Consider the following 22,734-nt stretch of genomic DNA (forward strand, 5'->3'; position numbering starts at 1 on the left):
ATGAATGCATGCACACGTTTGGACATCAGTTGAGGTTGCGCTACCAAGAATTAATAATTGTAGCCAATTCGGGGGCTCATTTTCTACCACAAATGACACACTCACAAACACCGACCCGGTATCGAATCCAGACATGAGTTGCTGTATTTAGCCTGGAATCTTTTATTTCTTACCGTGAAAATCTGACAGGAGAAAGCCATCTGACTTCTGACTATCCTAGCTCCTCACCATGTAAAACTGTCATCGTCATCCATACCATAAATTCTGACATAAAAACCTATTTTTGTCAATCCACTCATCCCAAAGAGAAATAGTTTAATCTATTAATTTAAGATCAGTTTTACATCGAAACCGTAATGTTAAATTAAATAAATCCAGGAAATAATTAAAGACACAGAATTTGAGGACGAAGTGACAAGGACAACTGTACTCTAATTGTTTGAAATCAGTGGACCCAACATGAATATGAAATATGCACACAGGAAACATGGAATGGTTTATACAATGGAGCATTCAAATACTAGCCCACTGCCAGTGGGGCAACCCTAGCTTTTTCTGATTGGTCAATTCTTGGTGGGAATACAGTCTGTTTATTGGCTAGCCAGAGCAATTCTTCAAATTGTGGTAGCGCACAGCAATGTGATTGGTTGTCTAATATTCATATTGCAATATCCATAAAAATAAATACAGTTTTACAGTTCACGCAGTTGTTTCATTCTATGTTTTTATTACCTAAACATTTTTTATTTCATTTTAGCCCCTTTGTTGACAATTATTAGATTTGTGCATTCATTGAGTTATTGCATTAATACAGTTTAAACAGTAGTTGTTGGGGGGAAGTTTCAAACATAAAAGTGGAATATTGGAATATGTCTGACAAGAGGAACAGTCCAGCCCAGCGTGAAATCACACAGCCACACCCACACAGCTTCCTGCATTATACAGCTGCACTGCTACAGCTTCACCTAGAGGGGGCGACAGAAACAAACAGATTTAGGGGACAGGACAAACACGACCAATGAAAGACAACACACCTTATCTGTAAGACTCTCCTGACGTAGCTGTCCCCATAGAGTCACTGTTAACCAGAAACTGACTGGCCTTAGGACAGCTCGGGGCCGGATGGGCTGGTCCCATCTTTAAGATCAGTGGGCCGGTCTAAATTTGGTTTTTTGAACAGAAAAACCTTTTTTTTTTGGTGGGGGGGGGGGGGGGTTTGGGGCCTCAAAGAAAATAATGGGCCAGTGTGTTAGAAAATAAATGTAAAAAAACAGTCACAATATCAATCATGGGCACAATCCTCAACTGATTTCAATACAAGTAAGATAAATATTTTTTAGATAAACATAAATAAAATATGTCACTCACCCTAACGTCAGATCCAGACTCCACAGACCACACAAGGATGGGTTGGTCCTCCACTTCCTCCTCGTCACCAGTGGGAAACCAACTAGGATAATATTACACAGATGGATTAGATCACATCAGATATAGATTGATTTATTGAATTTATTTGATATTTAAAAGTATTAGGATGCTCCTGCCGGAGACAACATTACATATGACACTGTCAGCTATTAATACAGAGATGAACATCACAGAGACATTTAACATGAATACAGAGATGAACATCACAGAGACATTTAACATTAATACAGAGATGAACATCACAGAGACATTTAACATTAATACAGAGATGAACATCACAGAGACATTTAACATGAATACAGAGATGAACATCACAGAGACATTTAACATTAATACAGAGATGAACATCACAGAGACATTTAACATTAATACAGAGATGAACATCCCAGAGACATTTAACATTAATACAGAGATGAACATCACAGAGATCACCTGGTTAATGTTATACCTGTGTTCTACTGTAGTGTTTTAGCGTGACTTTTATTTAAGATCCTAGCCTGAAATCCAGACCTGTTTTAAAAATTAAAAATCCTACAATGTGATTTTCTGGATTTTTTTTTCTCATTTTGTCTGTCATAGTTGACGTGTACCTTTGATGAAAATTACAGGCCTCTCTCATCTTTTTAAGTGGGATACCTTGCACAAGTGGTGGCTGACTAAATACTTTTTTTTCCCAACTGTATAACGTTATTCTGTTATTCCCTTAATTATTTGTCTTGCCTCATCTGAGCAGGATCAGATGGTGACAGGTGTTTCAGCAGGGTAAGGCAACCAGGGAAGACCAGTCTGTGACTGCACTGAGGATCCAGGGAAGACCAGTCTGTGACTGCACTGAGGATCCAGGGAAGACCATTCTGTGACTGCACTGAGGATCCAGGGAAGACCAGTCTGTGACTGCACTTAGGATCCAGGGAAGACCATTCTGTGACTGCACTAAGGATCCAGGGAAGACCAGTCTGTGACTGCACTGAGGATGCAACACTATTCTGTTTGTACAGCAAACACTGGACCATCCACAAGCTTCAAAGACTGAAACTATTTTAAGGCAGTCTGACAAACCTCTAAAGTTGATTTTCAGACTGGGTTGATAGAGGCTTTTCCCGATGACACAAACATGTAAAACAAAAATGTGAGGAAGACCTGGGAGACACTATTGGTGATGATGAATGGACACAGATATGTTTGAATGCCCAGTCATGTTCATATAATCTCAGACATAAATTACTGCAGTTTAAGACCATCCATAGAACGTACTATAATGACTGCAGTTTAAGACCATCCATAGAACGTACTATATGCCAATGAAAGTGAATTTCATGCACTCAGAAATGTCATTTCTCTAATGGAGGTGTAAAACACAAAAGGGGACATATTTGCATACGTTCTGATCTTGTGAAGGCTGGCTGAATTCTGGCAAAGAGTATGTTCTTTTATCTCAGCATGTCTACAGATTCTCCCTTCTCCCTGTTTTTGTTTGCTTGGAAATGTTAATACTGGAGACTGTTATCAGAAGAATCTGTGTTACCTAGCATTTATAGTGGCTAAGAAATGCATTGCCATTAATTGGAATGTTGGTTATCCTCCCACAATGTCACAATGGATTGCAGAAATGTCAAGTTATGTACAGTGGCTTGCAAAAGTATTCACCCCCCTTGGCATTTTTCCTATTTTGTTGCCTTACAAACTGGAATTAAAATGGATTTTGGGGGGGGGTTTGTATCATTTGATTTACACAACATGCCTACCACTTTGAAGATGCAAAATATATTTATTTGTGAAACAAACAAAAAATAAGACAAAAAAACTGAACTTGAGCATGCATAACTATTCACCCCCCCAAAGTCAATACTTTTAGAGCCACCTTTTGCAGCAATTACAGCTGCAAGTCTCTTGGGGTATGTCTCTATAAGCTTGGCACATCTAGCCACTGGGATTTTTGCCCATTCTTCAAGGCAAAACTGCTCCAGTTCCTTCAAGTTGGATGGGTTCCGCTGGTGTACAGCAATCTTTAAGTCATACCACAGATTCTCAATTGGATTGAGGTCTGACCTTTGACTAGGCCATTCCAAGACATTTAAATATTTCCCCTTAAACCACTCGAGTGTTGCTTTAGCAGTATGCTTAGGGTCATTGTCCTGCTGGAAGGTGAACCTCCGTCACAGTCTAAAATCTCTGGAAGACAGGTTTCCCTCAAGAATTTCCCTGTATTTAGCGCCATCCATCCATCCATTTCCTAAATTTTAGTCTCATCTGACCAGAGTACAGTTGAAGTCGGAAGTTTACATACACTTAGGTTGGAGTCATTACAACTCATTTTTCAACCACTCCACAAATGTCTTGTTTACAAACTAAAGTTTTGGCAAGTCGGTTAGGACATCTACTTTGTGCATGACACAAATAATTTTTCCAACAATTGTTTACAAATAGATTATTTCATTTATAATTCACTGTATCACAATTCCAGTGGGTCATTGGTTTGCATACACTAAGTTGACTGTGCCTTTAAACAGCTTGGAAAATTCCAGAAAATGATGTCATGGCTTTAGAAGCTTCTGATAGGCTAATTGACATCATACGAGTCACTTGGAGGTGTACATGTGGATGTATTTCAAGGCCTACCTTCAAACTCAGTGCCTCTTTGCTTGACATCATGGGAAAATCAAAAGAAAATCAGCCACTTCTACATGAATGTCGATGCTACCATGATTAAGGATAATCCTGAATGAATCGTGAATAATGATGAGTGAGAAAGTTACAGACTCACAAATATCATACCCCCAAGACATGCTAACCTCTCACCGTTACAATAACAGGGTAGGTTAGCATTTTTGAGGGGGTTATGATATTTGTGCGGCTATAACTTTCTCACTCATCATTATTCACAATTAATTCAGGATTATCCATAATCATGGTAGCATCCACATTCATGTAGAAGTGTTTAGAAACATATTTACAATAAAAGTGACTCCAAAAGGGTAATATTAGATTGTTTAATTTCCTGGATTTCCACCCAATCAATCAGAGGGAGGACCCCAGATCCCCCGCCAGCTTATGTCCCCCCCACTTCTAAAACCAAAGTTGCGCCCTTGGTCCTATCTGTGCTTGGAGTTTAAAAAAAGTTCACCCCAAATAAGCTAACAGTGTTATTACAAGTCTTACTGAAACATTCAGTGAACGTTTTAAGGAAGTTGTTAAAAATACTTCAAATAACCTATAATTTCTGTTCTCAGAGCGTTAATAAAACCTCCCAGGAAAACTTTCAGGGAACCATAGTAAGATGTTCTCAGAACCTACCTTCAACCTAAAACTTAACGTTACCAGAACAGGCAAGGTTTTCACTTCCGTTCTCAGAACGTTTAAATAACCTTCAATTTTACCGGTCAGTAAAGTCATGGCTTCGTCCCCAGAACCAATGGTAAATCAAAAATGTAAGTTCCCACAACTTTCAACAAACCAAATGCGCTAGTTGGGATTCCACTTCCTGTACTCCGTGTCATATGCCAAGTTATACATTGGGGAAAATAAGTATTTAGTCAGCCACCAATTGTGCAAGTTCTCCAACTTAAAAAGATGAAAGAGGCCAGTAATTTTCATCATAGGTACACGTCAACTATGACAGACAAATTGAGAATTTTTTTTCTCCAGAAAATCACATTGTAGGATTTTTTATACATTTATTTGCAAATTATGGTGGAAAATAAGTATTTGGTCACCTACAAACAAGCAAGATTTCTGGCTCTCACAGACCTGTAACTTCTTCTTTAAGAGGCTCCTCCACTCGTTACCTGTATTAATGGCACCTGTTTGAACTTGTTATCAGTATAAAAGACACCTGTCCACAACCTCAAACAGTCACACTCCAAACTCCACTATGGCCAAGACCAAAGAGCTGTCAAAGGACACCAGAAACAAAATTGTAGACCTGCACCAGGCTGGGAAGACTGAATCTGCAATAGGTAAGCAGCTTGGTTTGAAGAAATCAACTGTGGGAGCAATTATTAGGAAATGGAAGATAAGACCACTGATAATCTCCCTCGATCTGGGGCTCCACGCAAGATCTCACCCCGTGGGGTCAAAATGATCACAAGAACGGTGAGCAAAAATCCCAGAACTACACGGGGGGACCTAGTGAATGACCTGCAGAGAGCTGGGACCAAAGTAACAAAGCTTACCATCAGTAACACACTACGCCGCCAGGGACTCAAATCCTGCAGTGCCAGACGTGTCCCCCTGCTTAAGCCAGTACATGTCCAGGCCCGTCTGAAGTTTGCTAGAGTGCATTTGGATGATCCAGAAGAGGATTGGGAGAATGTCATATGGTCAGATGAAACCAAAATAGAACTTTTTGGTAAAAACTCAACTCGTCGTGTTTGGAGGACAAAGAATGCTGAGTTGCATCCAAAGAACACCATACCTACTGTGAAGCATGGGGGTGGAAACATCATGCTTTGGGGCTGTTTTTCTGCAAAGGGACCAGGACGACTGATCCGTGTAAAGGAAAGAATGAATGGGGCCATGTATCGTGAGATTTTGAGTGAAAACCTCCTTCCATCAGCAAGGGCATTGAAGATGAAACGTGGCTGGGGAGGAATGGGCCAAAATACCAGCAACAGTGTGTGAAAACCTTGTGAAGACTTACAGAAAACGTTTGACCTGTGTCATTGCCAACAAAGGGTATATAACAAAGTATTGAGAAACTTTTGTTATTGACCAAATACTTATTTTCCACCATAATTTGCAAATAAATTCATAAGAAATCCTACAATGTGATTCTCTGGATTTTTTTTTCTCATTTTGTCTGTCATAGTTGACAGTTGACCTATGATGAAAATTACAGGCCTCTCTCATCTTTTTAAGTGGGAGAACTTGCACAATTGGTGGCTGACTAAATACTTTTTTCCCCCACTGTATTTCGCATGACAATTAGTGGCAAGGAGTAGAATGTTATCACAAAGTAGACTGGTACCCAGGCTAAGAAGATCCCGTAGGGTTGACAGTCTGTTTTGCGAGGGAGACCTGGCAAGACTTGGATAGCAGGACCAGGCTAACTGTAGACTTACAGTAGTTAGCAGGACCTGGCTAACTGTATACTAAGATAACAGGACCAGGCTAACTGTAGACTTAGTTAGCAGGACCAGGCTAACTGTAGACTTAGTTAGCAGGACCTGGCTAACTGTAGACTTAAATAGCAGGACCAGGCTAACTGTAGACTTAAATAGCAGGACCAGGCTAACTGTAGACTTAGTTAGCAGGACCTGGCTAACTGTAGACTTAAATAGCAGGACCAGGCTAAAGCCTGTAGACTTAGTTAGCAGGACCTGGCTAACTGTAGACTTAAATAGCAGGACCAGGCTAACTGTTGACTTAAATAGCAGGACCAGGCTAACTGCATACCTAAGTTAGGCTAACTGCAGACCTAAGTTAGGCTAACTTTACCTGGAGGTGAAGAGAGCCTTCTCGTTGATCATCTGGACTCTGAAGATGTTGACAGCCTTATAGACGTCTATCACATCCTGGTACTTCTCCAGTAGAGGCCTGGAGAGAGAGACAGGTTAGAAAAGTGTCCCTCCACAATATTACCACACTAGATTAAACACAACAATGTGGAGTTGAGACGCTATAAACCTCCATAGGCAATCAATGTCATCAATATCAATCAGCATACATTACATCATCAATATCAATCAGTATACATTATATTGTATCAGTTGTAATACATTATAATATCCTCAAGATACCTGTAATATGACCCTGACTTGTCCTTCTGGTTCCTCTGGTCTGACTTCATGTCCTCTCCCCCCCACTGGTAGCAGGGGCAGGGGAAGAGGTTTAGCCTTGGGTAGAGGCAGGGGCTGGGGCCTGGTCTGGTCCTCTCTCCCAGGGGCAGGTGCTGTGCCAGGTAAGGTCTGAGCAGGGCTCTGGGCAGCAGAGACACCAGCCAGTAGATGGGCTCCTCATGCACAATGTCATGAAAGCTCTGGAGGTACTGACGCACGGCTGCAGAGGGCTGGATGGAGGACAGGTTCTGTAGGCAGGAGGAGGAGGAGGAGGAGGAAGAGATGGAGGAGAAAGAGATGGAGGACGAGATAGAGGAGGAGGAGGAGGAGGAGGAAGAGGACGAGATAGAGGAGGAGATGGAGGAGGAGGAGGAGGAGGAAGAGGAGGATGAGGAGGAGGAGGTAGAGGAGGAGATGGAGGAGGAGGAGGAGGAGGAGGAGGAGATGGAGGAGGAAGAGGAGGAGATGGAGATGAAGGAGATGGAGGAGGAGTAGGAGATGGAGGAGGAGTAAGAGATGGAGGAGGAGGAGATGGAGGAGGAGTAGGAGATGGAGGAGGAGAAGGAGATGGAGGAGATAGAGGAGATGGAGGAGGAAGAGGAGGAGATGGAGATAGAGGAGGAAGAGGAGGAGGAGGAGGAAAATCAAATTACATTTTATTTGTCATATGCGCTGAATACAACTGGTGTAGACTTTACCATGAAATGCTTGCTTACGAGCCCTTCCCAACAATGCAGAGTTTTAAAATAATAATACAAATAAAAGTAACAAAAGGAATAAAATAATGTACACAAGAATGGAGCTATATATAGGGACTATCAGATCAATGTTTTTTATTGAACCTTTATTTAACTAGGCAAGTCAGTTAAGAACAAATTCTTACTTACAATGACGGCCTACACCGGCCAAACCCGGACGAATGTGGAGCTATATATAATAATATATAGGGAGTACCAGTAACAGATCAATGTGGAGCTATATACAGGGAATACCAGGACCAGATCAATGTGGAGCTATATACAGGGAGTACCAGTACCAGATCAATGTGGAGCTATATACAGGGAGTACCAGTACCAGATCAATGTGGAGCTATATACAGGGAGTACCAGATCAATGTGGAGCTATATACAGGGAGTACCAGATCAATATGGAGCTATATACAGGGAGTACCAGATCAATGTGGAGCTATATATAGGGAGTACCAGATCAATGTGGAGCTATATACAGGGAGTACCAGATCAATGTGGAGCTATATACAGGGAGTACCAGATCAATGTGGAGCTATATACAGGGAGTACCAGTACCAGATCAATGTGGAGCTATATACAGGGAGTACCAGTACCAGATCAATGTGGAGCTATATACAGGGAGTACCAGATCAATGTGGAGCTATATATAGGGAGTACCAGATCAATGTGGAGCTATATACAGGGAGTACCAGATCAATGTGGAGCTATATACAGGGAGTACCAGATCGATGTGGAGCTATATACAGGGAGTACCAGATCAATGTGGAGCTATATACAGGGAGTACCAGTACCAGATCAATGTGGAGCTATATACAGGGAGTACCAGCACCAGATCAATGTGGAGCTATATACAGGAAGTACCAGTATCAGATCAATGTGGAGCTATATACAGGGAGTACCAGTACCAGATCAATGTGGAGCTATATACAGGGAGTTCCAGATCAATTTGGAGCTATGTACAGGGAGTACCAGATCAATGTGGAGCTATATACAGGGAGTACCAGATCAATGTGGCGCTATATACAGGGAGTACCAGTACCAGATCAATGTGGAACTATGTACAGGGAGTACCACATCAATGTGGAGCTATATACAGGGATTACCAGATCAATGTGGAGCTATATACAGGGAGTACCAGATCAATGTGGAGCTATATACAGGGAGTACCAGTACCAGATCAATGTGGAGCTATATACAGAGAGTACCAGATCAATGTGGAGCTATATACAGGGAGTACCAATCCCAGATCAATGTGGAGCTATATACAGGGAGTACCAGTACCAGATCAATGTGGAGCTATATATAGGGAGTACCAGTACCAGATCAATGTGGAGCTATATACAGGGAGTACCAGATCAATGTGGAGCTATATACAGGAAGTACCAGATCAATGTGGAGCTATATACAGGGAGTACCAGATCAATGTGGAGCTATATACAGGGAGTACCAGTACCAGATCAATGTGGATCCATATACAGGGAGTACCAGTACCAGATCAATGTGGAGCTATATACAGGGAGTACCAGTACCAGATCAATGTGGAGCTATATACAGGAAGTGCCAGTACCAGATCAATGTGGAGTTATATATAGGAAGTACCAGTACCAGATCAATGTGGAGCTATATACAGGGAGTACCAGTACCAGATCAATGTGGAGCTATATACAGGGAGTACCAGTACCAGATCAATGTGGAGCTATATACAGGGAGTACCAGATCAATGTTGAGCTATATATAGGAAGTACCAGTACCAGATCAATGTGGAGCTATATACAGGGAGTACCAGTACCAGATCAATGTGGAGCTATATACAGGGAGTACCAGTACCAGATCAATGTGGAGCTATATACAGGAAGTACCAGATCAATGTGGAGCTATATACAGGGAGTACCAGTACCAGATCAATGTGGAGCTATATACAGGGAATACCAGTACCAGATCAATGTGGAGCTATATACAGGGAGTACCAGCACCAGATCAATGTGGAGCTATATACAGGGAGTACCAGTACCAGATCAATGTGGAGCTATATACAGGAAGTACCAGATCACTGTGGAGCTATATACAGGGAGTACCAGTACCAGATCAATGTGGAGCTATATACAGGGAGTACCAGTACCAGATCAATGTGGAGCTATATACAGGAAGTACCAGTATCAGATCAATGTGGAGCTATATATAGGAAGTACCAGTACCAGATCAATGTGGAGCTATATACAGGGAATACCAGTACCAGATCAATGTGGAGCTATATACAGGGAATACCAGTACCAGATCAATGTGGAGCTATATATGGGAAGTACCAGTACCAGATCAATGTGGAGCTATATACAGGGAGTACCAGTACCAGATCAATGTGGAGCTATATACAGGAAGTACCAGTATCAGATCAATGTGGAGCTATATACAGGGAGTACCAGTACCAGATCAATGTGGAGCTATATACAGGGAGTTCCAGATCAATGTGGAGCTATATACAGGGAGTACCAGATGAATGTGGAGCTATATACAGGGAGTACCAGATCAATGTGGCGCTATATACAGGGAGTACCAGTACCAGATCAATGTGGAACTATATACAGGGAGTACCAGATCAATGTGGAGTTATATACAGGATTACCAGATCAATGTGGAGCTATATACAGGGAGTACCAGATCAATGTGGAGCTATATACAGGGAGTACCAGTACCAGATCAATATGGAGCTATATACAGAGAGTACCAGATCAATGTGGAGCTATATACAGGGAGTACCAATCCCAGATCAATGTGGAGCTATATACAGGGAGTACCAGTACCAGATCAATGTGGAGCTATATACAGGGAGTACCAGTACCAGATCAATGTGGAGCTATATACAGGGAGTACCAGATCAATGTGGAGCTATATACAGGAAGTACCAGATCAATGTGGAGCTATATACAGGGAGTACCAGATCAATATGGAGCTATATACAGGGAGTACCAGTACCAGATCAATGTGGATCCATATACAGGGAGTACCAGTACCAGATCAAGGTGGAGCTATATACAGGGAGTACCAGTACCATATCAATGTGGAGCTATATACAGGAAGTACCAGTACCAGATCAATGTGGAGCTATATATAGGAAGTACCAGTACCAGATCAATGTGGAGCTATATACAGGGAGTACCAGTACCAGATCAATGTGGAGCTATATACAGGGAGTACCAGATCAATGTGGAGCTATATACTGGGAGTACCAGATCACTGTGGAGCTATATACAGGAAGTACCAGATCAATGTGGAGCTATATACAGGGAGTACCAGTACCAGATCAATGTGGAGCTATATACAGGGAGTACCAGTTCCAGATCAATGTGGAGCTATATACAGGGAGTACCAGATCAATGTTGAGCTATATATAGGAAGTACCAGTACCAGATCAATGTGGAGCTATATACAGGAAGTACCAGTACCAGATCAATGTGGAGCTATATACAGGGAGTACCAGTACCAGATCAATGTGGAGCTATATACAGGGAGTACCAGATCACTGTGGAGCTATATACAGGGAGTACCAGTACCAGATCAATGTGGAGCTATATACAGGGAGTACCAGATCAATGTGGAGCTATATACAGGGAGTACCAGATCACTGTGGAGCTATATATAGGGAGTACCAGTACCAGATCAATGTGGAGCTATATACAGGAAGTACCAGTACCAGATCAATGTGGAGCTATATACAGGAAGTATCAGTACCAGATCAATGTGGAGCTATATACAGGGAGTACCAGTACCAGATCAATGTGGAGCTATATACAGGGAGTACCAAATCAATGTGGAGCTATATATAGGAAGTACCAGTACCAGATCAATGTGGAGCTATATACAGGGAGTACCAGTACCAGATCAATGTGGAGCTATATACAGGGAGTACCAGATCAATGTGGAGCTATATACAGGGAGTAGCAGATCACTGTGGAGCTATATACAGGGAGTACCAGTACCAGATCAATGTGGAGCTATATACAGGGAGCACCAGTACCAGATCAATGTGGAGCTATATACAGGGAGTACCAGTACCAGATCAATGTGGAGCTATATACAGGGAGTACCAGTACCAGATCAATGTGGAGCTATATACAGGAATTACCAGATCAATGTGGAGCTATATACAGGGAGTACCAGATCAATGTGGAGCTATATACAGGAAGTACCAGTACCAGATCAATGTGGAGCTATATACAGGGAGTACCAGTACCAGATCAATGTGGAGCTATATACAGGGAGTACCAGATCAATGTGGAGCCTTTTTTGGTTTCAGGTGGAACTCTTTTGGTTTCCATGTAGAACCCTCTGGGGAAAGGGTTCTGCATGGAGCCCAGTGGGGTTCTGCCTGGAACCAAAAAGGGTCTTCAAGGGGTTCTCCCATGGGGACAGCCGAATAACCCTTTTAGGTTCTAGATAGCACCTTTTAGGGAGCTTTGCTGCTGTACTGTATTTGTTGCTTTTGCTGCTGGATACAAAAGAAAATGATTCTTAAAATCATATTCTTACAAATCTAGCTACAAGACTTAGGAATGTAGGTTGGATGTCTGTTGTACATTATTTATGTTTTACATTAGGCTGGCGTTGTACATTACATACACACCTGTATATGTATGTGTTTGTATGTGTGTCTTTCAGAGGTGTTGGGTTAAAAGCGGAAGTCACATTTCGGTTGGACATTTTGTGCAATTGACCAATAATGTGATCGTAATCTTAATCTTGCGTTGTACATTAGGCTGACTGACTTCAGATCAAATAACAGCAGGCATTCCTTCAAGGTGCTGTATTCAGTCAAATGCCAGGAACTTTTCCTGTTTAACGTTTCCGTGTGTTTAATTTAGCAAACATGAGGAGATTTTCCTGTTTAACGTACTCTGACCTACCTTGATTTGCAAGCAGCTATTGTTCTCCTCTGCTGAGGTTTTGAAATCTAAGATCTTGCACACACACAATAGCACAAACACTGTGGTGGCCTCTTTATTTGTCTGTCTTCCACATCATTTACTGGACATTGCAAATTCTAGGCCTTTTATTCTACAATTTGGGACCTCATATAAAAGCCAAACCAACCATTGCCTAAATTCTCAGTCGTGTGGACAGCCTGGTCTCACAGACTAGACGTAAATCCGGGACACTCAAATTAGTATATGTTACATTTGGTATGGTTACATAAGAAGGATGGTTACTTATGGCAAAAAATGAAAGTAGGGTAGTTGGTCGGGGTGGATGGATGGGCGTATAATGCGAACGTCTAGAAACCCAAAGGTTGCGAGTTTGAATCTCATCGCGGACAACTTTAGCATTTTAGCTAATTAGCAACTTTTCAACTACTTACTAATTTATTGCTACTTTGCAACTACTTAGCATGTTAGCTAACCCTTCCCCTAACCCTAATCTTAACCATTTTAGATAACCCCCCCCCCCAAAAAAAAGAAGCCACTACTAAAGGACACCAATAATAAGAAGAGACTTGCTTGGGCCAAGAAACACGAGCAATGGACATTAGACCGGTGGAAATCAGTCCAAATGTGAGATTTTTGGTTCCAACCGCCATGTCTTTGATCTCTGCATGTGTGGTTCCCACCGTGAAGCATGGAGGAGGTGTGATGTGTGGGGGTGCTTTGCTGGTGACACTGTCTGTGATTTACTTAGAATTCAAGGCACATTTAACCAGCATGGCTACCACAGCATTCTGCAGTGATATGCCATCCCATCTGGTTTGCGCTTAGTGGGGCTATCATTTGTTTTTCAACAGGACAATGACCCAACACACCTCCAGGCTGTGTAAGGGCTATTTGACCAAGAAGGAGAGTGATGGAATGCTGCATCAGATGACCTGGCCTCCACAATCACCCGACCTCAACCCAATTGAGATGGTTTGGGATGAGTTGGAACTCAGAGTGAAGGAAAAGCAGCCAACAAGTGCTCAGCATATGCAGGAACTCCTTCAAGACTGTGGGAAAAGCATTCCAGGTGAAGCTGGTTGAGAGAATGCCAAGAGTGTGCAAAGCTATCATCAAGGCAAAGGGTGGCTACTTTGAAGAATCTCAAATATAACATATATTTTGATTTGTTTAACACTTTTTTGGTTACTACATGATTCCATATGTGTTATTTCATAGTTTTGATGTCTTCACTATTATTCTACAATGTAGAAAATAGTAAAAAATAAAGAAAAACCCTTGAATGAGTAGGTGTGTCCAAACTTTTGACTGGTACTGTTTATATTAATTAAAATATGAATATCATACAGTGGACACCTAAGCCCATAGCCCTATACATGCAATGCCCTGATATGTTTAGTGCTCAAATCTCTGACAGCTGAACCGTGAGGTGGACAATTATTGTTTTAGGAAAGTAGCCTAAAACCCCCTCAAAAATATAAAGGCTATAAAGGAATAGTGTTTTTGTTATTTGTTATAGGCTGTTTTTAAGGGCACGTAAATGTGGCTAATTTGGCCAACATCCCTGGTTTATTGATTGCGCTGGCTGCGCCAGGTTGGATCTGAATGCATATGGATGTCCGTAACATTTCTCAAATGCCCAGTAAATTAAAATCTTCCCTGTCATGTTGTCCGGTGCCAGATTTTCCTTAAGGAAACTCTGAAATGGCATATTGTTTTTATGAAGATTTTAGAATATTGACATGAAAATCTGTCGCCAATTGGATGTAAACCAAGCTATAGACACACTAAAAGCCAATTTAGGGAAATATTATTTGAATGCTAAAAGACTGTGAACTGAACTGAATGAACTAAAGGGAATATTATTGTAATGCTAAAAGACTATGAACTGAACTGAATGAACTAAAGGGAATATTATTGTAATGCTAAAAGACTATGAACTGAACTGAATGAACTAAAGGGAATATTGTTGTAATGATAAAAGACTATGAACTGAACTGAATGAACTAAAGGGAATATTGTTGTAATGATAAAAGACTATGAACTGAACTGAATGAACTAAAGGGAATATTGTTGTAATGATAAAAGACTATGACGTGAACTGAATGAACTAAAGGGAATATTGTTGTAATGATAAAAGACTATGACGTGAACTGAATGAACTAAAGGGAATCAAAAAAGGGGAAAGAAAGCAGAAACTTGAAACTATTGATTCTGTTTTGGGTCTAAATACACTAAAACTTGAGTAATAGAATTTGAATTTAACCAAAACAAAAAAAGGGTTCAATAAGGTTACTGGTTCATTGAAAAGGTTAATGGAAGGTTAATTGATTATTAAATGATTAATTGATAAATCACCTACTACATTCCAGTTGTTTTTTCTTGCTATACGTCCTCTTACATTGTATATTAAGATATACCTTACATTTTATATTAAGATATATCTTAAATTGTATATTAAGGGTGATTGTTATAAGTGCTTCTTACCAGGTGTGGTGGAGTTTGGTTCTGGGCCTCCATCAGAGACTCCTGGTAGAGTTGATGTGTTGTCTGGAGAAACAGCATGATGTCTGGGGGACCCTGGACTGTTCTGATCAGCACCTGGCACTCACACACACATTTAGCAGACACTGTTATCCAGAGCAACTTATCTTAAGATAGCTAGGGACGACAACCACGTATCACAGTCATAGAAAGTAAAACTTTACGGTATTCGTTTTATTGAATGTATTTTCCTTTCACCTGCAGCATGGTGATGACTCTGTCCAGGTATAGCACCTCCTGGTGGCAGAAGTCAGCGTAGCAGCGGGCAGGCAGACGTCTGGAATACATCCCTCTGAGGAAGGCTGAGTAGAGGGTCTCATCTGCTACTCTCTCACTGGTCTCCCACAGGACGTCATAAATACTCACCTCTTCAACCAGTTCTGGGGGGGAGGAAAAAATAAATAAAAAATTTGCTTTGGTGCAGTTTTCACAAGTATGTGTTACATTTTAGCAACTCTTAGTACAAAACTCAAAACAGATAATCAAAAAGGCAGCCGTTTCAAAACTCTAAACACATTTTCTATTGACTATTACAACACACAAAGTCATACAGTCACTTTTACACCCAAACTTAATCAGTGTTTCATCTAGAAAATACATGTTTCACATTGCAATATGAAGTAATTGTTTTTCACAGTGCAACGCTCACATTTCTTTCGATATGATTCTCTTCTCATTTGTTAAAATACATTTTACTATTACCCTAATATACCTTTTATGTAGCAGGAGTTTTTATCCCAAGTCACAGCAGTGAGTCTACACATTTTCGAATGTGACCCCAGCGGGAATCAGACCCACAACTCTGGTGTTGCTAGTGCCATGCTCTAATACTAATTGAGCCACACAAGACACTACAATATATTAGCGCAATACAATACATGATTACAATACAGGTGGAAGATGTATGATCGCCATCCCCATGAGCATACCGCCCACCTTCAGGCCATGGATGAGGCATGCAATGACATCAATCCAGAACTATGTCAGGCTTGGATTTGACATGCCAAAAAGGTTTTTCCCCAGGTGCATGAACAATGAAGACATTTACTGTGATGTCGATGAGAACCTATGGCAAAATGCTCCAGACAGGCTTGATGCAAACTAGCGCCTGCTAAACATTATGTTTCTTTCATTCATTTAATTTGTTTCATTTGATTACAGTACACCTACAGAACCAGTCACAAGCTTGGACAAACCTACTCATTCAAGGGTTTTTCTTTTTCTAAACTATTTTCTACATTGTAGAACAATAGTGAAGACATCAAAACTATGAAATAACACATATGGAATCATTCAGTAACCAAAAAAGTGTTAAACAAATCAAAATATATTTTAAATTTGAAATTCTTTAAAGTAGCCACCCTTTGCCTTGATGACAGCTTTGCACACTCTTGGTATTCTCTCAACCAGCTTCATGAGGTAGTCACCTGGAATGCATTTCAATTAACAGGTGTGCCTTGTTAAAAGTTAATTTGTGGAATTTATTTCCTTCTTAATGCGTTTGAACCAATCAGTTGTGTTGTGACAAGGTAGGGTTGGTATACAGAAGATAGCCCTATTTAGTAAAAGACAAAGTCCATATTATGGCAAGAACAGCTCAAATAAGCAAAGAGAAGTCTACATTGTAGAATAAGTGAAGATATCAAAACTATGAAATAACACATATAGTAACCCAAAAATTGTTAAACAAATATTAATCATATTTTAAATTTGAGATTCTTTAAAGTAGCCACCCTTTGCCTTGATGACAGCTTTGCACACTCTTGGCATTCTCTGTCTAAGGGCTATTTGACCAAGAAGGAGAGTGATGGAGTGCTGCATCAGATGACCTGGCCTCCACAATCACCCGACCTCAACCCAATTGAGATGGTTTGGGATGAGTCGGACCGCAGAGTGAAGGAAAAGCAGCCAACAAGTGCTCAGCATATTTGGGAACTCCTTCAGGACTGTTGGAAAAGCATTCCTCATGAAGCTGGTTGAGAGAATGCCAAGAGTGTGCAAAGCTGTCATCAAGGCAAAGGGTGGCTATTTGAAGAATCTCAAATATAAAATATATTTTGATTTGTTTAACACTTTTTTGGTTACTACATTATTCCATATGTGTTATTTCATAGTTTTGATGTCTTCACTATTAATCTACAATATAGAAAATAGTAAAAATAAAGAAAAACCCTTGAATGAGGAGGTGTGTCCAAACTTTTGACTGGTAACGTCTGTTGTAATGATATCGGAACAATACATTTATTTTTTGCATCAAGGATTGTGAAATATGTCTTCATTTCCCCAAAACTATTCCAAATACTATTTGAACTCTTCCAGGCTTGTTTTGAGATTGGCATTATTTGTATAGTACAAATCCATAATCAAGCCTATCCCAAAATCCTCCAAAAAAGGACCCTAAAATCACACTGAACTATAGAGGGATTAGTACCATTAGCACTGTATGTAAATTGTATTCCTGCATTCTAAATAACAGGCTCTCCCACTATCTAGAACAGTCTGGTCAGCTTGCTGATGAACAGAATGCTTTAGGAAAGCCAGAGCGTTTGATGGGAATTGTTTTGTTATGTAACTTAGATTGACGCATCGGTGCATCAATCGACTCTAGGTGGTTAAATAGCTTACCTCTGTTTGTTTTTTTCAAGCGATCAGGGAAAATATATTTTGCTGAAGGGAGGACCATCCATTTTCATTACAGAGAGGTTCGATTATATAAAGTTTTTAGGATATTATTTGGGGAAGAACTATGATGGTGCACCTAGTGGAAGTAGTTTAGAAGTTTGTTAGTGTTACATTTTGTAGGCTGGTTTAGTAGAGGGAGTGACCGTTGTAAAACTAGTTGATGGTAGCCGTCAGTGGGTTGTTGTAGTAGTAGTAGTAAATAGCCCAGGCTATTTTAGATAGGTAGGTCATGGGTTAGCTATAGTAAGTGGGGTCGCTATCGTAGCGTGGCTAGCGTGGGGGTTGTTATAGAGGGTAAGGTTAGTGGGTTAGAGTGAGCTGTGTGGTATAATCAGTCTGACATGCTTCCTCAGTGTTATAATTAGAACATTCTAAACGTTATATGGCACTTACTTCAACAGTGGGAAGATAGCTACATTAAAGTAGCTGATGCAGTTACCAAAACAGCTGTATAGTTTGATTGGTAGAAGTTATTTCTGTGTTCTGATGTTAGGTTTGAATAGCAGAGAAGTGGACTAAAAAATATGCTCTACGTTTTTGCCGAAGCTGCTGGGGAAAGTGGTCAAAATAGCTGATAGCTGATTGCTGTCAAAAGTCACATTGTTTACAGTGAATAGAACGTTGGAAGTCAGTTTTTAACATGGGAGATTTAAATAATGGCATCTTTAGAATGTTGAAGATATCCCATTAAAGTGGATGAGGTTTTCTAGGAGGATGAAAAGCTTAACAGTTTAAAAACAATTTCAGACCTGTCTACACATTTAAAAGTTTGAATGGCGTAGCGTTCTCAAGTGCCATTAAACATCAGACAGCTGTCATCTTTATGGCAGAGTGCTCCACGTTTTTGCCGAAGCTGCTGGGGAAAGTGGTCAAAATAGCTGATAGCTTTACAATGAATAGCAATGGTCCTAGACACACCTACCTCTCTCGTGTGCTTGCTTCTGACTTGCTAATGCTGCTAAACCAGATCTAAAAGAACATGAAAAAAAAAAGACATGAATGTAATTTACTGTTAATGTGGTCTCTGCAAAAACGTGGCCAGGTACAAGACAGTATTATCCCGCTACCTTGTCTCCATCGAACACACGTAGAACCTCAGCTCTCCACAGGACACGTCATTCCATCCCTGCCCAGCTGTTGCTAAGGCAACAACCAACAACACTTCAATTATTTCAATGTCGAGAGAGAGAGAGAGAGAGAGAGAGAGAGAGAGAGAGAGAGAGAGAGAGAGAGAGAGAGAGAGAGAGAGAGAGAGAGAGAGAGAGAGAGAGAGAGAGAGAGAGTGTGTGTGTGTGTGTGTGTATGTGTGCACCTCCAGTGTGTAGCTCCATACAGTTCTCCCCCTGTCCAGAGTTACTGGGCTCATCCTCCTCCCAGTAAAAATGGTCAACAGCTGAGCCGTCACTCCACAGCCACATCCCCTCCTAATCACAGGAAAACATTGATTGATTGATGAATGGATTGAAACCACTTCTTTTTGTTTTTAAACCAAAAGTATGTTGAGCTTTTACCTGTGTAACCTGTAGACATTACTAAACATTTGACTGACTGACTGATTAACCCAGTGTACCTGAGCTGCGTCGTAGCCTCCCATCCAGACCGGCTGGTCTGTGTGTCTCCTGACCAGGTCCTGGACAAACACCTGTTGACCCGGGCTGTGAACCGACACTAGATTCCCTCCGTGCTGGGAGCAGTACGACTGGAGGGACAGTCAGAGAACAGTGTGTTAGAACGCTGAGCTAAAGCCCCGGCATTACCTCAGGGAGCTAAGATCAACGCAAGCTAGAAAATGACATTTCCTGAATTAAATGTGCGCCTGATTTTAGCATCATTCTATTACCATGGAATTGCCCTAAATCAATGCCTAACCAACTCTACTACAAGTTGGCCTTTAGTTTCTCTGTCTCTCCCTATTACAAGTGTTACCTCTGCTGTGGACCAGGTGGCCCAGACGGGGTAGAAGGAGAAGCAGCGATGCCCATTCTGATGCCATCCGGCTGGGCATGGTGACTGGGGCTCCACCCCCACCACCTCCTGGTCTGTGGTGTTCACCACCCCCGAGGCATCATCCACCCCTGGAACAACAACAACAACACACTTAGTTTAACCGGTACATTGGAAGCAATCAATGGAATAATCCCAAAAGTGCAAACTATGCTAGATCAAATAGCACCTCAAATATTCTATAGCATTTAGAATGGTGTTTTCCCCAGATACAATGCTATTTTACAGTAAACAAATGGACAACAGACTTTCAGCACGCTTACAGAGAAGGACATTCAACATGCACGGCACTTACGCAAATGACTGATGATTGGCTGAGAGAAATTGATGGTAAAAAGATTGTGGGGGCTGTTTTGTTAGACTTCAGTGCGGCGTTTGACATTATCAATCATAGTCTGCTGCTGGGAAAACGTATGTGTTATGGCTTTACACCCCCTGCTATATTGTGGATAAAGAGTTACCTGTCTAACAGAACACAGAGGCTGTTATTTAATCAGTTTAACAGTTAAACTGTTCACACACACAGTTTGGTTTCAAGTTTCATATTGACCTTTTACGAGGTGCAGAGCCATCACTGCACAACAAAGCAGCAGAGACATCCTGCCAACCGATCTGCTGAGATAACCATGACAGTACATATCATAACAACACAACTTCACCTTTAATAACTTTTAATAGTGTTAAAGGGATACTGCGAGATTCTGGCATCCTTCTTCCCAGAGTCAGTTCAAATCAAATCAAATCAAATGTTATTTGCCACATGCGCCGAATACAACAGGTGTACACATTACAGTGAAATGCTTACTTACAAGCCCTTAACCAACAATGCATTTTTTAAAAATCTATATATTTTTTAAGTGTTAAGTAAAAAACGAAAGAAGAGACGGAGATATCGTGGACGTAGGTCGGGGTGCCTTGTGAGCATCCGACTGCCTCTTCCATCATTCCTATTAGCCAATGTTCAATCATTCAATTGGACGACCTAAGATTGCGGAAGTCGTGGATACCATTTGTATGTCTCTGTGTGCAGTGTGAAGGAAGGTAGTGGTTGTTTCACCAGCCAATGCTAACTAGCATTAGCGCAATGACTGGAAGGCTACAGGTAAGTGACTTGACGTCGACAGGTACGGTCGCATTGCTAATGTACCTGTAGACTTCCAGTCATTGCGCTAGAATCTCCCAGTATCCCTTTAACATAACTTAGTTTAAAATGACATCACATGACATGACATCACATGACATGACATAATGTAAGTTAAGTTAACAAAATATAACATAACATGACATAACATAGCACAACTTTACTTTTAACTTACATAACTTAACATGACATAACATAGCATGTACTAAAGTGAAAACAGAGCAGTTACATCTGTAACGTAGTACATTACCTGTACGCTGATAAATCAGAGAATGTTGAGCGTACCTGAGATGGCTAGTAACACAGTGACAGTAGTAGTAGTAGTAGTAGTAGTAGTAGTAGTAGTAGTAGTAGTAGTAGTAGTAGTAGTGGTAGTAGTAGTAGTAGTAGTAGTAGTAGTAGTAGTAGTAGTAGTAGTAGTAGTAGTAGTAGTAGTAGTAGTAGTAGTGGTGTAGTGGTGTAGTAGTAGTAGTAGTAGTAGTAGTAGTAGTAGTAGTAGTGGTGTAGTGGTGTAGTAGTAGTAGTAGTAGTAGTATTATTATTAGTAGTAGTAGTAGTAGTAGTAGTAGTAGTAGTAGTAGTAGTAGTAGTAGTTGTAGTGGTGTAGTAGTAGTAGTAGTAGTAGTAGTAGTAGTAGTAGTAGTAGTAGTAGTAGTAGTAGTAGTAGTAGTAGTAGTAGTAGTAGTAGTGGTGTAGTGGTGTAGTAGTAGTAGTAGTAGTAGTAGTAGTAGTAGTGGTAGTAGTAGTAGTAGCAGTAGTAGTAGTAGTAGTAGTAGTAGTAGTAGTAGTAGTAGTAGTAGTAGCAGTAGTAGTAGTTGCTCAGAGGATATGCTCTTTTCTACCTGTTTCTGGCTTGGATTAGTCACTGTTGCGGAGGAGTGAGATGAGATGAAGTGAGGTTATTGGAAGAGATGAGGAAAGTATAAGGAACTGCAGAGCAGCGACCAGCCCATGTCATCCTCAGCCCCGCCCACTATCAGTAGACTAGAATCACATCAACAACCTGCTAGTTCTCACTATCAGTAGACTAGAATCACATCAACAACCTGCTAGTTCTCACAGTCAGACTAGAATCACATCAACAACCTGCTAGTTCTCACAGTCAGACTAGAATCACATCAACAACCTGCTAGTTCTAACAACACATTTCCTGCTCAGACAGAAAGCATATAATGGAGACACAGAGCATACCCCTCAGGCACGCACTAACCTTAAAAAGTATAGTAAATGAACAAAGAAACTTGGTTGCAAAAAAACATCTTTGCATCCTAACAAATGATTATTTAGGATTAAAAAAGGACTTCAGGCTAGACTTGAATGTTTAGAACCAGATGGAAAGTATTGAGAAATGATAATGGACCTATATATATGTATACATTAGAAATAACTGCCCTTTTTCTGGCCTGCAAATTGATTTTGAAAAACAAATCAGTCCAAAAACTGTCCCTCTGTTGAATTTCAAAATCCCTGTGTGGCCCTTGAGCCAAAAT

General features: G+C 40.8%; 1 protein-coding gene across 1 annotated transcript; it reads right to left on the reverse strand.

Moving 5' to 3' along the window:
• Window positions 1-707: 707 nt before the first annotated feature.
• Window positions 708-21,590, reverse strand: LOC121561311. The gene is made up of 13 exons (XM_045219929.1): window positions 21,530-21,590; window positions 20,654-20,718; window positions 20,026-20,174; window positions 19,670-19,798; window positions 19,412-19,523; window positions 19,167-19,233; window positions 19,022-19,068; window positions 15,616-15,797; window positions 15,361-15,474; window positions 7,167-7,453; window positions 6,865-6,963; window positions 1,369-1,450; window positions 708-965 (listed from the first exon to the last, which is right to left on the reverse strand). Exons 2-13 carry the CDS (start codon window positions 20,700-20,702, stop codon window positions 954-956), a joined length of 1,329 nt encoding a protein of 442 aa, XP_045075864.1. The 5' UTR covers window positions 20,703-20,718; window positions 21,530-21,590; the 3' UTR covers window positions 708-953.
• Window positions 21,591-22,734: the final 1,144 nt, after the last annotated feature.

Source organism: Coregonus clupeaformis, unplaced genomic scaffold (genome assembly GCF_020615455.1).
Source record: "Coregonus clupeaformis isolate EN_2021a unplaced genomic scaffold, ASM2061545v1 scaf2906, whole genome shotgun sequence".
NCBI lineage: Eukaryota > Metazoa > Chordata > Actinopteri > Salmoniformes > Salmonidae > Coregonus > Coregonus clupeaformis.

Coding starts and splice junctions, on each gene's coding strand:
- LOC121561311 (XM_045219929.1), bottom strand. CDS start 20,702: ATGTCTCTGCTGCTTTGTTGTGCAGTGATGGCTCTGCACCTCGTAAAA. Junction 19,524..19,669: donor GAGGCTACGACGCAGCTCAG/GTACACTGGGTT, acceptor TCCTGTGATTAG/GAGGGGATGTGGCTGTGGAG. Junction 6,964..7,166: donor AAGTCAGGGTCATATTACAG/GTATCTTGAGGA, acceptor CTCTCTCTCCAG/GCCTCTACTGGAGAAGTACC.